Source organism: Ricinus communis, chromosome 7 (genome assembly GCF_019578655.1).
Source record: "Ricinus communis isolate WT05 ecotype wild-type chromosome 7, ASM1957865v1, whole genome shotgun sequence".
Classification (NCBI taxonomy): Eukaryota; Viridiplantae; Streptophyta; class Magnoliopsida; order Malpighiales; family Euphorbiaceae; genus Ricinus; species Ricinus communis.
The window spans coordinates 23,889,120-23,903,321 of record NC_063262.1 but is presented as its reverse complement, the minus strand read 5'-3'; the positions used below and the strand labels follow the sequence as shown (position 1 = coordinate 23,903,321).

The window sequence follows — 14,202 nt, the reverse complement described above, 5'->3', positions numbered from 1 at the left end:
ATTATTTTTAACACAATATTGATTTTACTTGAAATGAATTTTATTATTGTTATTATTTAACACATCAAATATAAAATTTTATTTAAAAATAAATTATATTTAAAATTATTCTATAAATTAAAAAAATTGACTAATAAATTTCAGTGTTATCTTTTCTTAATTGAACTCATAGACAATACATTTTTTTATTAAGACAAAAAAAAAAAAAAAAACCAGTAGCCATAGGAAATAGAAAACAGGGAACGCATATGAGCTGTAAAACACAGAATATCTTGGTAGTATATCCATTAAATCCATTTGACATTTTGTTCATTAATCAAAATCAATTACAGCCAATCTAACTTTTTAAATTTATAACAATGAATTTCAGAGCAAGAACATGTCCAACATACCCCACAACCCCATGTGATCAATCATGCACCTCCATCAACTCCTATAGATTAATTTAACACCTCTCCATTTCACAAACAAAGAACTTGATCTCTCTCTCTCTCCCTCTCTCTCTTTCTCTGTGTGTGTGCAAATGGCAAGAAACTTAGTGTTCATATTGGCTTTGACAAGCCTCTGCATTAGCCTAGTAGCAGCAGATTGGAACATTTTGAACCAAAAAAGAAGAAATGGGTTCAAATCAGAATCAACATCTGGCTTGAAGAATTATTGTGAGAGTTGGAGGATCAATGTTGAACTAAACAACATTAGGGAATTCAAAGTTGTGCCACAAGAATGCATTGCATATATCAAACACTACATGACTTCTTCCCAGTATGAAGCTGACTCTGAAAGAGCCATTGAAGAGGTTAAGCTTTACCTTAGCACTTGCTGTCATTTACAAGGTGATGGTAAAGATGCTTGGATCTTTGATGTTGATGATACCCTTTTGTCTACTATTCCTTACTACAAGAAACATGGTTTTGGGTAAGTGATCATCATTAATATTAGATCATATTCTTTTTTTTTTCTTCTTTTCTTCAAACATTGGATGTGCTTAACTATCTTTGATCTTTTGAAATTATTGCTTATATTGCAATGCATAGAGTTAGGCACTCAATTCATGTAGCATTTGGCATCTCATTTTGCTGAATGGTAGCATTTTTATAGTTATGGATCTATATATATATACATTGTGTCCTAGTAGACCTATCTCTACTATTAGTTCAAATAAAGTGATATACACTTGGGATTTCCTTTTGATAGTCTATGCTCATGTGAGGTGGACCAAAAATAAGAAATGGGATAATTAAAAGACACCCTTTTAAGCATTGTCCTATTATGCACTTTTGTTCCTTTTTTTTCCAAAATTAATATTTTTATCCCTCAAATTTATATATTTAGAAAGAGTACTTTATAGTATAAATATTAGACAACCATTCATTATGTAAATAGAAAATTAAAGATCAACTGTAAAATTGTGTGTCCTTTTTATCATGAAGAAAGAAAAATGCTTTTTTTTTTTTTTTTTTTTTTTTCTAAAGAAAAGAAATTTAGAAAAACAGAGATAAAAATGTATAATAGGAAAATTCTAAGGGATATTTGTAATTTTCCAATAAAAAATCAGCATCATTATTACATGAAAAGAAACTTGTAAAAAGAAAAAAGAAAGAATAGAAAAAGGAGCATCTAGCTTATTCTCTTACAATCTTACACTTCATTGAGACTTCAAAACCAATGCAATATCTATAGAGAAGTTGTGAATCTTATCCATCTCTTAATCAGATGGCAGCCACAACAAGAAGTTTTTGTTTTTGTTTTTATTGTTTTATCAAACTATGTAAATTCTTGGATTTTCGTACCATAGGTTTCTCGTAATATTCCCATGTACCAGAAAGAAATAAAGAAGAAGAAGGAAACATAGTCCTCTCATGTTATTTGATACAATAATGGTATGAATCTTTCATTAATGCAAGAAAAATTGGATTGTGAAATGGAAATGAAACCACAGGGGAGAGAAGTTGAATACAAGCTTATTGGAAGAATGGATGAAAGAAAGCAAGGCACCAGCTTTAGAGCACACCCTCAAGCTCTTCCATGTAATCAAAGATAAAGGAGTCAAGATTTTCCTTGTCTCCTCAAGATCTGAAACCTTGAGATCTGCCACTGTAGATAACCTTATCAATGTTGGTTATCATGGATGGTCTAGTCTTATTTTAAGGTATGTCCATTCACCATCATATTTATACTTCTCTCTTAATTTAATTTAACCATGGTTGAAATATACACAATTGAACCATTATAGAATTTACATCATAGTTTTTATTCTTAATTATTTGATGAAGAAAGACAAATTAGCTGACTAAGTATGTACCAACCACAGTTGCAACTTTTCTCAGTCTAAACATGTTCAAGGCCCCCAAAAGAAAATTTTGATAATGAAACAATATTTCATAATATATTTCTTACATCACAGCTGAGAAACTCCAACACTGGGAGTCAGACTCTGAAAAACCAACAAAACATGGATGATTATATTGGAATCTTTACATCTGTAAAGTAAATAAAGTATTTTCTGTACCTTTTGCTAGTGAAAAAAGATTGTCCTTCTTTACCGATAATAATATGAAGCACAAGACAATTTCATTGCTTAACCAGATTGACGTAAAATATCCGATTCATTATATAATTTCTCCAGTACAGGATCACTAAATAGGGCTAAACAATTTAGATATATGCTTAGAATGTGCCAAACTCTTTCTTCACTGTCACTTTGGGGGTCATGACTTCTTGTTTTCCTCCCTCATTGTGGGACTTTAATCTGCCCACCTTTTATTTACGAGAAGTCTTGATTCTAACACCATAGCAGAAGACTTATTCAATGAAATGATGACATTTAATAGAATTATATATGTCAGCCTTATCTCTAATATTAATAATTCAGTTCTGTTCATCGAGGAGGGCCACGTATGTAGAACAAAAACTGATTCTGATAACTGATTCCATGCATGCATGCATACCTTGGTGTTTAAAACTTTAAGGCAAATCATCTTTCATTGCTCTCTTTATCAGCAACTAAGATATTATACAGCAAAAACACATATACATATATATATTCTGCCTATTGATTCTTTTGTTTTTGTTGGTTTCTTAAACCATATATATATATATATCTGTGGAAACACAAAAGGGGTCTTGAAGATGAATTCACGAATTTGCAAGAATACAAATCCAAGGCAAGAAAAAGATTGATGGATGAAGGGTACCGCATTTGGGGAATCATAGGAGATCAGTGGAGCAGTATTAAAGGTCTTCCCAGTGCAAAAAGAACATTCAAGCTGCCAAATTCCATGTATTACCTTTCCTAAGGTTAATTTAATATAATAATAATATATAAGGAATGTTTCATTGCTGTTGAATTCTATTTTGTTTTATTGATTCTTACGCATGCATATTATCATATGCTCTTTTCTGCAGAAAAAAAAGTGAGTTGAACATTATTCCAACTTCCTATATATTTATTTATATATTTATAAGGGAATAAAAAGGGTTTATTTTTATTTTTATTTTTATTTTTATTGATGCTTCAGAATCCCAAGTCCTCCATCACCACCACCACCACCACCACCCCCACGAACAAAATAAAGTCATGCATAATTGGGAAGGATATTCACACTATCTCAAAAAGAAGAAGCATTCCTTATCCATTTCTGTTCAAGGCATAGCATCTGTTTAGCTTGTTGCTCAATGTGCCATATTCCACTATCTACTGAACCAATATTATTATTTATTTATTGAATTTAGTTGGAACATTTGATCTTTCATCTTTTTTAGTTTCTGTTCTCAAGTTAAGGAATTTATACAGCTTAATCAAATGCATCTCTGATATACTTTCTTGTCACTGATGACCAATCAAATCATAATTTTTCTTTTTAAAAAGAAGACAATTTCATTATTAAGAATAAATACAAATAACAGTTACTTCGTTAAAACCAAAAAAATTCAGTGGGACACAAGGAAAATGAGTGCAATTCAGTCCAAAAAAACTCTCAATTCTAACTATAGCAATCAACCTAATTGTGTTATTTTTAAATTGTTAGCTACTTAAACAGTTTAGTTGCTCAGGCTAGTCCCAACTGACCTAATTTCTTAAAACTTTTTATGGTATGATGTATTACTAGAAGTTATGATTTTCATTAATATTCAATTTTTTTTAATACCCTTGTAGCAATTTTCAATTGTACAAATTCTCAATTTACACATGAAAAAAAGATGAAATTTGAAAATAAATAGCAATTTGGCTATTAATTAATATGATTATAAATTAACATACAATCTAATTTTCTTTTTGCTTTTTTTTTTTATTTAACCCATAAAAGATTTAAAAGAAAATTATCAAAGAACACATGAAAAGTAAAAAAATAAAAATGCCACTAGCAAAATAGGATTGCAATTATGTAGGCCTACAACTGCCTAATTATAGTCTTTTTTCTTTTTGGTAATCAAATTGCCTAAATTTAGCTTTTTATGCAATTTGTAGATGTGCTATCCTCTGTTGCTACTCCCATAAAAGGAAATATAAAACTATCCATCGTTGACTTTACCTGAAAACTACAACTTAAAAATAATCGGGACTAATTTGAAAGTACCATTATTTAGATTTAATTCAGGAAAATTATAATAGAAATTAAAATCAATTCGTACTCTTAATAATTTGAGCGAGTTTAAATGAGTTAAAAATTTAGTTGAATTAGAATTTAATTTAAATAATTTTTATAATATTAAATTTTTTTAATTTTGATACATAAATCGGAATAAATTTTATTTATATTAGATTTCTGAATTTTAATTTATTTTTAATTATATAAATTAGAATAAATTTTATTAATATTAAATTAATTGAGAAAAAAATTATAAAGGTAATAAAGTCCAAAGTGGTAAAAAACTTTGTAAGGGACTAGATATCTTATTAAAAATAAATAAAGTAATCTAGCAAAAGAAGTTTTAAAAATATTATTATATATACTTAAAAATAAAAAATATAGATCATTTGATTTATCTTTATTATTAATAAATAAAGCTTTTAAATACATATTTCATTATATTATTATTACTATTATTATTATTATTATTTATATATTAATTATATATAATTCTATAGCAAATTTAAAAGCTTCTAAATAATGCTAGGTGAGTATTTATCTTTTCAAACTTCATTTAAAATTTTAATTAATTTAAAATGAGATCAAATTATTTTTCTAATAATCTTTTTTCTTTTATGGTGAGCCGGGCATTATAGTTGAAGAAGTATTTTTTTTTTAATTTATTATTAATTTTGATTATTTTTTTAATTTAATATTACTAAAAATATCTAAATAAATACTTTTTCTAGAAACAGTGTGAAAAATATAATTTATAAACAATTTAAAAAATTAAAATATTAAATCAAAAAAATTTTAAATTTACTTCTGAGAACATCCAGTAATCCCAAACACACCTTTAAAAAAATGAGATCAAATTTGAAAACCAATTTGAGTGGAACTTAAATACGCCTCCACTAAAATAAAAAAACTAAATATAACTGCTCCTCACGCTGTGTAAGTGTAACGCGGCACACCCGAAAGAACCCCTAAAAAGATAATTAAATATAATATAAACAAAAACCTTTAGCAATAAAAAATGGAAACAATAATAATAACAATAGAAAATAATAAAGACTTATGGCGCTGTCTCTTTTGGCCTTTTGGGGAAGTGAAAGAGCAGAACTCTAATATCAGATGGCAAAGACAAGGCCCACGTGCAACCCATCAGATTTTTCATCACTCACCAATCATAAACCTGGTCCCACATCTCATACCATGCACTATTCCCAACTTCCCTTTGGTGTTTATTCGTCACGCGCTTTCTGTAGCACGTGTAATTTCACTGTTCCTTATTAACCCATAGCCAAAAACCAAATAGGTTTGGGGGACCAATAAGGGAGAGAGAGAGCGAAGCGCCACTTCTCACCGTTCACTTCTCTGGGACGCCGGTGACGGAATTTGATAAACGACCCGCTTGTCTCTCTAGAGAGAATTGCTTCTGTTGCCCTTTCTCTTCCTCAAAATAACAACAAGCCTGGATTGTTTTTAGCCTTCCGTGTTTTTGATTTTCTATTGGCGGTTGTTTCTATGAAGGCTTTTTAGGTAAGATTTTTTGCTTTCCCAATTGATGATTTTTGCTGGCGGTTTGTTTGCTTGAATTTCCGATGCTTTTCAATCTTCTCTTGGTCAAAGTTGAATTGGGTTATCTTTCTTTTTCTATGCATGTTTGTTGTGGTTTTGGTTTATTGCTTGGATAAGTTGTGGGGTGTAGATTATGTTTTATTGTTGTGCATGGCTGATTGTTTTACATGGGAATTCTTTTGCATGGTCGTGGTGCATGGGCCCAATTCTTTAAGTTTGTCATTGTGGATTGATTGTTTTCTCTTTTTTCTTGGGAGGTGATTCTTTTCTGGGTATGAGGTATTTTAGGAGTCTGGTGCTATACAGATTGCGGAGTATAATGATGAAAATTAATTAGCTAGTGGACCTCAGATATAGCTGCATTTAAGCTAAAGTAATCTGGACAAGGTTCGCTGATGGGATGTATTATTTGGTCTAATCTTTTAGCTGAGATTAGCTGATTGTGAAAATAGGTATCTATAGTTGTTTCAATGCCAGACTGACAGGTCCTCTAATATATGCTTAATGCAAAAGTTTGGTAGCTGTTCCTGTAGCTTAAATGTAATAGAAAAGTGACTTTTTAGTTAGTTTGGGTTTCTGTGTTTCGAGCAGCAAGATGTTGGGGAGGACCCAAGCTTACATGCTAATTGGTGTTGGATCACAGTTCTGGAAATTGGACTGTTAGACATTATTTATGTCTTAAGGAACTCTTCATTTATTTAATTTGCCTATCATGATAACTAGTCGAACATATAGACAGAACCCTAAGCTTAAAGCAGCCATGTACTGTCCATAATAATTTCATTAGTAGGATGCTGATTTTTAATTGGGAATGGTCAGCATGGGGATAATTTTGTTCTACCTTCTTATTATTTCATTTCTGTATTACCTTTGGTGCCGGCCCTACAAACAATGGTTTTCGAAAGGGTAGTTTGGGATACAGTATATCTTTCAGCAATTTTACATGTAGTGAGTGCTGTCGTGTCTCAACTTGCATTCTCTTGGTTGCTGGTTTTTCAGAGATGGACTGAATTATGAAAGTCGACCTTATTTGTTTGTACAATATTTTCTTGCATTTAAGTCATTACAATTAATTGAACATACTGTTGAAGAAAAAGAGTAAAAAAAAGCTGGCATCACTTTAACTGGAGAAATTTTTCATGTGATGCTTTTTGCTGAGGTATTTTTTTTTAAAATAAACTGTTTAAGCATATTTATTATTAGTTAGTTTGGACATTTTCATGCTCAATTATGTGGTTTGGAATTTATAGATACATAGCTTTGACAAATTATTAAATTAGATTAAGGAATTAGAATAGGTAATTATGAATGTGGAGAAATTGCAATTATGGAACAAGAGATCTTGTGCTTACCCCCCCTCTCCTTTTTTTTCTGTTTGTTATTGGTCTTAGTTGGGATCTGTCATTGGTATGCCTTTGGGTAGACTTGGATTATAATGGAATTCAGTCAATACTGGCACCATAAAATTTAGACTCAGGGTAGAAAGGCACATGGATGAAGATTCAAAAAGTGATATAGTTGATACAATGCAGTGGTTGACAGATGTGGAGGATGAACTTTGGATATTATCTCGCATTGATTCTTTTATTCCTGCTGACAGATGTGTAATTTGATGACCTCTCCAAAGGCACAATATTGTGAACTATTGACAAGGGTGCTTCAAAAGGTATTTACTTGGTGGTATTTACATAATTGGAAGTTAATATCTATTCAAAAAGTAATGAATATCTATTCCTTATGTTGATTTAAGGAAAACTATGGAGGCACGCCCTACTTTATCCATTCAGAGATCAGGTGTAAAGCAGTTGAGTAACCTTGGGGTGTCTGGAGCACTATCCTCATCATATCCTGTCCTTCCAACCTCTCGAGAAGAAACGTACCCCAAGTTATCAGATGCACAACAGGTTGCCATGGAAAAGGGTCTTATGACAAGGCCCCTTGTCCATACAAATCACTTACCCTCTAACAATGGAGTAGTTGGTCACCTATTTTCGTCATCTGCAGGCTTCTCAACAGATCTTCAGTACTCTTCTGTTTCGCCTCAGGAAAAGCATTCTAGAAATACTCCTTTCATTTCTCAATCACCAACAAATGTGGCAGCTTTGACGTTACCGCAATCTCCGCATTCAGGGCTGCTTCAGTGTACAGCATCAAGTCAGTATGACAAAGAAAATAGTGCTTCCTGGTGTCCGGAGTCACTGCCGGGTTTTCTTGATTTTCCTGTAAATTCTCATGTCCAAAATAATCAAATAGAAAGTAACAGTTGTACTGGTGCCATAACATCAGAAGAATTTAGTAAACGAAATGATTGGCAGGAATGGGCAGACCAGCTAATCACTGATGATGATGCTTTGACATCCAATTGGAATGACCTTCTTGTTGACAACAGTGCTCCAGAAATGGAACCAAAGGTTAGGATCTTCTCACATACAGCAATTAAGTTATCCCTGTTCATGCTTTATGATTTTTCCTGCTCTCATCTTGTTGCTTCAGATGGCATACCAGGTGTCTAAACCACCTTCAGATATTTCAGCACATCAGCCCCAAGTTCATCAGCAGCTTCCTGCCCCATCTATTGACATTCGTCCTGTTCTTACCCCCACTTCCTCAGTAAATACTGCCCCATCCAAGCCACGCATGCGTTGGACACCAGAACTTCATGAAGCCTTTGTGGACGCTGTCAATCAGCTTGGTGGTAGTGAACGTATGCAACTGTCATGGACTCTGCATTAGTACCCCAAACTTGTAAGTCTACTCTAACTGTTTTTTCTCTGTTTAATTTACAGGAGCTACTCCAAAAGGTGTGCTGAAGCTCATGAAAGTTGAAGGCTTGACTATTTATCATGTTAAAAGCCACTTGCAAGTATGTGTATTTACCTCTTTTAATCTGAGGCTAGTTGCCAGCATAAACATTTTCTCATGCGTGTCATAGTGGATTTAGCTTCTTTTGCCCCCTTACTCGGAAGCTTCTCTTGTTGAATTTCAGAAATACAGGACAGCCAGATACAGACCAGACTCATTAGAAGGTATGTAACAACCATTAAGCAAACATTTTGCAGTTATCATTTATTTTCTATCATTACTCTGCCTCAGAATTTTCAATGATTTTGCTGCATGCATATTTTACTTTTGAGGCTTGGAGGGGGGGTGTGGGTTGGGGTGTGTTTCTTGTTTGATGTTTATTATTTGCTAATTGGGATTAAGGATTTAGTTGAGTTGAGTACTTTAGTTTATTGCATTTTTCCCTATAAAGTTTGTGCTTTCCCTTGCACTTTAATTGAATCAACCTTCCTTCCTGAAGAGTAACTATGATAAAATCAGTCACGTTTTCATGTTCCAATTGAACACTTTTCGTTTTTGATTATTCTCAAAGGCACAATTTGGTAGGAAAAAACTTGCAGACCCCTGGGGTTATCTCGCACTTGTCTAGGTCCTACTCAGTGGTTTCGTAACTCCACTCCATAGATATACTGGATAAGAGTGAGTTGTGACCATTGGTCTGATGCCTAAGGCACATTGAGTTTTTTCATAGCACTTGGTTGGTTTGGTTGAAATATGAACTGTACTACCCAAACTGAATTACTTATGAACCTAAATCGAACCAAATTGAATAAGAGATTAAACCGAACCGAACCAAATAAGAGATTAAACTGAATTAAACTGAACCAAACCAAACATAAATCTACTTTAAAGAAATTATATGTGATTTTATTATTAAATAAAATATTTTGGTTAGTTTGGTTATTGGCTCAACTGAATTTTAACTTAATGCCAAAAAGGACCAAACTAATTTCAGTTTTTCTAAAAAAAATTAAACTAAATAAATAGAATGTATAAAAAACACAAACAGAACCGAAAAATGATTGATTGGGTTTGGTTCTAGCAGTTATTTTTGGAACTTTGCTCACTCTAATTACGTGTACTTTGCACAAGAGATGTGATTGGAATGTTGGTACTGCTGCTATGTTGCATTCAATATCCTTTGTTTTTTAAGTAAAAAAGAAAAAAAGGAAATTCCAGTTAGATGATTTGATTACTATAGTGCTAATGATAGATTTGTATTAGATCAACCTTGTTCTCTTGACTGTCCTCTAATTTCTTCTTTTTGGTTTCAAAATCTGGACTGTTCGAGTCAAGGTTATTAAACCTTTTCTTTTTTTCTAATTTGATCCCGCAGACCATGTCTATCCTAATACCTCCTGGTCTAACTTTGCATATGTGCTGGATTGTTTATAGAAATTTGGGTCATGAATGTGCAACTTTGTGATGTGAAATTCATTGGTGGGTATAGTTTTCGATCTTATCTTCCTAATGGTATTGTGCTATCAATTAATTTTCGTTGCTCTATGATCTGAACTTCCTGAAACCCACTTTTTGTCCCTTCAGTTATATGCCTAATGCTGCATTTTCTTTTAACTGTTGTATCTTGTCCATTACATGTGGATCAGAAAATATACTAGGAGGTTTTGTTCACATATTTGGTCTTTAAAGGGGGCATTTTATTTCACTTGCAGGATCCTCAGAGCAAAAATTGACTCCTTTAGAAGAAATATCCTCACTTGACTTGAAAACGTAAGTAAATCAGTCATTAATACTTGTATTCAAAGTGGTTGGTTTTCATTTTTTTTTCTTCGGCTTGGAAGAATTGGTTAAGTCTTAGTTGTTTGTACTAGGTTGAGATCTAATAGACAACATGGGATTTTTGACAACTGGAGATTGCTGCAAAGCCCCCAAATGCTTGCTTATATTCTTTGACCATAGGATTTCATTATTTCTGAGACATTCTGGTTGTGAGAGGGTCAGGGTCTGTTGGAGATGATTGTTAAGATTTAACTGTGTGAAATATGGGGATTCAGTATAGATCCAGGATCTGTTTCCATTTAAAAATTTGCAGGAGTCTGTAAAATACAAAACCAACTAAAATATTATTTTTGATTTTAAGAAGGCCTTAAATTTAAGGGTCTCTTGTTTGCATTTGACTGTTTTGTGGTAGGAATAGGCTGTCCTGCATAAATGAATTATAGATTGCACAAATAAAACTCAGGTGGATTTAGCAGTTCAATGATTGCCAGGAAGAGTCAAACATCTGCAGAAGAGACTATAAATGACGTAATTTCATATTAATATTATTGAAGAATGGCCCAGATAGAAAAATTGCAATGTCAGTTGTGTTAATATTAGAAGCTAGAACTGCTTTTTGATGGATTGATTTTGAAAAGTTCGTATATCTTTCTGTCGAATGTCACTTATCCAAATAGTTTCTGCTTCTGCATGGAGTTATTTAATGTTGTATTTCAAGTCATTTTGATTATCATACTAAATCTATACTGTCTCTTTATTTATTGTATGAAACAGGGGTATTGAGATTACAGAAGCTCTGCGGTTACAGATGGAAGTTCAGAAAAGGCTGCACGAACAACTCGAGGTATAGATCTGTCCCTCAGAAAAGGAACTTTAGATTTGATTAGTGCTTTTGACTTTACACTTTGAGAATCAGGTTAGAGGTCTTCTTCTGGCAGCCTTAACTTTATAGATGCTGCTAAAAATGCTTACAGCAAACATTTACGTCACACTATGCCTGCTAAACCCTAAAAGTTAGGTATTATGTTTTATGTGACAATGATCAAATGGGAGTTCTTATTCCACTTTTAATTCCAGAATTTGGATTAAATTTACATTACTTGACTATCATATTAGAAATCCAACTAAGCTTTTCTGGTAATCTGATAACAAAAATTTTACTGAAAAGAGAGTAATTTTAATATGATGTGGAAATCTAGTATGTAGTGATATCGATAAATTTCAACTTTTTAAGTTTATTAATTTTTATGTGATAAACTGAATTTAGTAGGATGATAAATGCATTGATGGTGGATGAAATTAAGCCTTGGAGTATATAATGGAGGCTTTCATGCATACAAGTTAGGTTATGGTTCTTGCTCTGTATAGGCACACAGAAGTGCATTTCAGGTTGAAATATGGTTTGCAGTTTATCACTCTTCTTGTTTTGGCAGATTCAACGAAATTTACAGTTACGAATAGAAGAACAAGGGAGGTACCTCCAAATGATGTTTGAGAAACAATGCAAGTCGGGCACTGACGTGCTGAAGGCATCATCATCCGCTGTGGAGAACCCTTCTTCTGCTCTATCTTCTGATGCAGTCCATGATTCCTCTGGCAAAAATGAAATGGAAGCCTCCAAGGTGGATCATGGCAACGCAATCACTAATACAGATGATACCAAGTCTAAATTAGAAGAGAGATCACAGGATCCAAACGAGAAGCAAAAGGCACTTCAAATTGAAGCTTCTGGGAATCCTGAGCCAGATAATGGGGAGTCAAATTCACAATCTGCTAAACGTCCAAGACTAGATGTCTAAACCATCAGCATTGTACTGACAAGGTGACAGACTCATAATCTTGAGCAGGAGAAAACCTTAGATAGATGACTGTTAGTATCAGAACTTCGGGATCCTCTAGCTTCTGGATTTACCATGTCGTTGGGTGCAATTTGCTTCTGCATGCTTATTTAACACTTTATTTAGTTGATAAATGAGGTGGATAAGAAAAGTATTGATATCTGAAGTGAGACAGGAGCTGCATTGTATTATGCATGTGAATGAGTTCCTCTTTCTCGCGGGAAAGTCGCTGTCTGCATCGTATCAACTTTATTTAATTTAGCATACGAGTCCCCAAAAGTACTGAAATATCAGTCTGTTTAATTGTTATATATATATATATATACACACACACACTTCCTCCGTACTAATAAACAAATAAATGACGTTCAAAAGGATTAATAAATCTATTAAATAGCCTCAATTATATATCCTTAATTATAGTAAAATAACTTAATATGATTTAAATATTATTTTATTATATTTTCTTTTCTTTTTCCTCCTATTACTCTATTGATGCTTTCATTTATGAAAATAACTATATTTCATTAATTTCTTAAAACGGCATTTTAAAAAGTTTAAAATGTTAGCATTCTATTTCTACTTTCGATTTCAAACAATTTTAGATGAATATTTATTCTGACATATTTATGCAAGAGATAAATCAATTGAGATCTAGAAAAATTATACCTTATTAAAATGTGAAATTTATTTATATTTATAACTGGTGAAGTTAATATCATAAATTTAAATAACTATATAGAAATTTATTCTGTATTTCTATATGGAGCAATATTTAAGAAATCAATGTATGGTTCGATTGATTGAATCCGTAATTAATCAAGTTAGGGTCTAAAAATTGAAAATGAACCTCAGTTTTATTGGCCGGTTTAACATATTTAACAGTTAAACCGACTATTTTAACTATTCTAATTATAAAATATTTTTATTTTTCTTCCGAACCTATCAGACAATGGGTGAGTAAAACTTTGAAAACCGAGTTGAGCCGATTCTTTTTCGGTTCGGTTCAGTTAATTTTTTTTTTTTTTATAAAACTCGGTTTATTAAGTTTAAATTTCTTAAAATCAAAATAAAATCGATTCAGTTTGATTTTATATCACAAAATGTGGTTTAACCAAAACAACCAATTTTGTAAAATTATTTACTAAAATTTATTTTTATTTTAATTATGAAATTGAATTTGAAAGTGATTTTAGATTTGATTCAGTTATTCGGTTCAATTATTGTGATTTACCCCTTTATTTGGTTCGGTTCGATTTATATTCACATACATTTTGATTAATTTAGTTTATTTTTAAAATCAGTTTGGTTCGATTTATTTTAAATTGGTTCAATTTATTCAGTACAATTGGCTCAATTTGGATTCGAACCTAACCGACAGAATGCTGACCCTAGGTCCAACAATCCAAATTGATCCAACTTGAATACCAGTAGAATTTTTAAAACAATGCTATGGAGGAGAGGGTCTTAGTTAACCTTAAAATTTGGACCTTGGTTAAGATTATTGAGCTTGACAAGCAGTGGCCTGAATTTTTTAATTTTTCTTTTTGCACAAAGGAGTTCCCCAGAAAACTTTTAAAAAAATCAAATGCAGATAATGATTACCAAAAAACTCTTTTAAAGTGCAATAA

At 32.1% G+C, this 14,202-nt stretch overlaps 2 protein-coding genes across 7 annotated transcripts; both read left to right on the top strand.

Moving 5' to 3' along the window:
* The first annotated feature begins 234 nt into the window (after window positions 1-234).
* Window positions 235-3,752, top strand: LOC8266482 (acid phosphatase 1). Of its 4 annotated transcripts, none has more exons than XR_007216533.1 (4): window positions 235-915; window positions 1,940-2,149; window positions 3,090-3,297; window positions 3,519-3,752. XR_007216533.1 is itself a non-coding variant. In XM_025158669.2 (4 exons), the coding sequence occupies exons 1-3, from the start codon at window positions 524-526 to the stop codon at window positions 3,294-3,296; spliced, it is 780 nt and encodes a 259-aa protein (XP_025014437.2). In that variant the 5' UTR covers window positions 316-523; the 3' UTR covers window position 3,297; window positions 3,519-3,752. The 4 variants fall into 4 exon arrangements, 3 of the variants coding, with proteins under 3 accessions (XP_048232232.1, XP_025014437.2, XP_015579269.2); XM_025158669.2 differs by having other exon boundaries at window positions 316-915; window positions 3,119-3,297; XM_048376275.1 differs by lacking the exon at window positions 3,519-3,752 and having other exon boundaries at window positions 3,090-3,347.
* A 2,050-nt stretch (window positions 3,753-5,802) lies between these two features.
* On the top strand, window positions 5,803-12,861 carry LOC8266483 (protein PHOSPHATE STARVATION RESPONSE 1). 3 transcript variants are annotated; one of them, XM_015723789.3, is made up of 10 exons: window positions 5,818-6,113; window positions 7,753-7,818; window positions 7,903-8,374; window positions 8,468-8,563; window positions 8,646-8,856; window positions 8,939-9,015; window positions 9,139-9,178; window positions 10,667-10,724; window positions 11,508-11,577; window positions 12,167-12,861. In XM_015723789.3, exons 3-10 carry the CDS (start codon window positions 7,910-7,912, stop codon window positions 12,530-12,532), a joined length of 1,383 nt encoding a protein of 460 aa, XP_015579275.2. In that variant the 5' UTR covers window positions 5,818-6,113; window positions 7,753-7,818; window positions 7,903-7,909; the 3' UTR covers window positions 12,533-12,861. The 3 variants fall into 3 exon arrangements, with proteins under 3 accessions (XP_048232485.1, XP_002526559.2, XP_015579275.2); XM_048376528.1 differs by having other exon boundaries at window positions 5,803-6,113; window positions 7,685-7,818; window positions 7,903-8,563; XM_002526513.4 differs by having other exon boundaries at window positions 5,816-6,113; window positions 7,903-8,563.
* The last annotated feature ends 1,341 nt before the right edge of the window (window positions 12,862-14,202 follow it).

What these genes read in the sequence shown, in the direction of transcription:
- LOC8266482 (XM_025158669.2), top strand. Translation starts at nt 524, where the DNA reads ATGGCAAGAAACTTAGTGTTCATATTGGCTTTGACAAGCCTCTGCATT. An exon ending in TACAAGAAACATGGTTTTGG is followed by an intron (nt 916 to 1,939) that starts GTAAGTGATCAT and finishes ATGAAACCACAG; the next exon opens with GGGAGAGAAGTTGAATACAA. An exon ending in TGGTCTAGTCTTATTTTAAG is followed by an intron (nt 2,150 to 3,118) that starts GTATGTCCATTC and finishes GAAACACAAAAG; the next exon opens with GGGTCTTGAAGATGAATTCA.
- LOC8266483 (XM_048376528.1), top strand. Translation starts at nt 7,910, where the DNA reads ATGGAGGCACGCCCTACTTTATCCATTCAGAGATCAGGTGTAAAGCAG. An exon ending in CAGACCAGACTCATTAGAAG is followed by an intron (nt 9,179 to 10,666) that starts GTATGTAACAAC and finishes TTTCACTTGCAG; the next exon opens with GATCCTCAGAGCAAAAATTG. An exon ending in TCCTCACTTGACTTGAAAAC is followed by an intron (nt 10,725 to 11,507) that starts GTAAGTAAATCA and finishes TGTATGAAACAG; the next exon opens with GGGTATTGAGATTACAGAAG.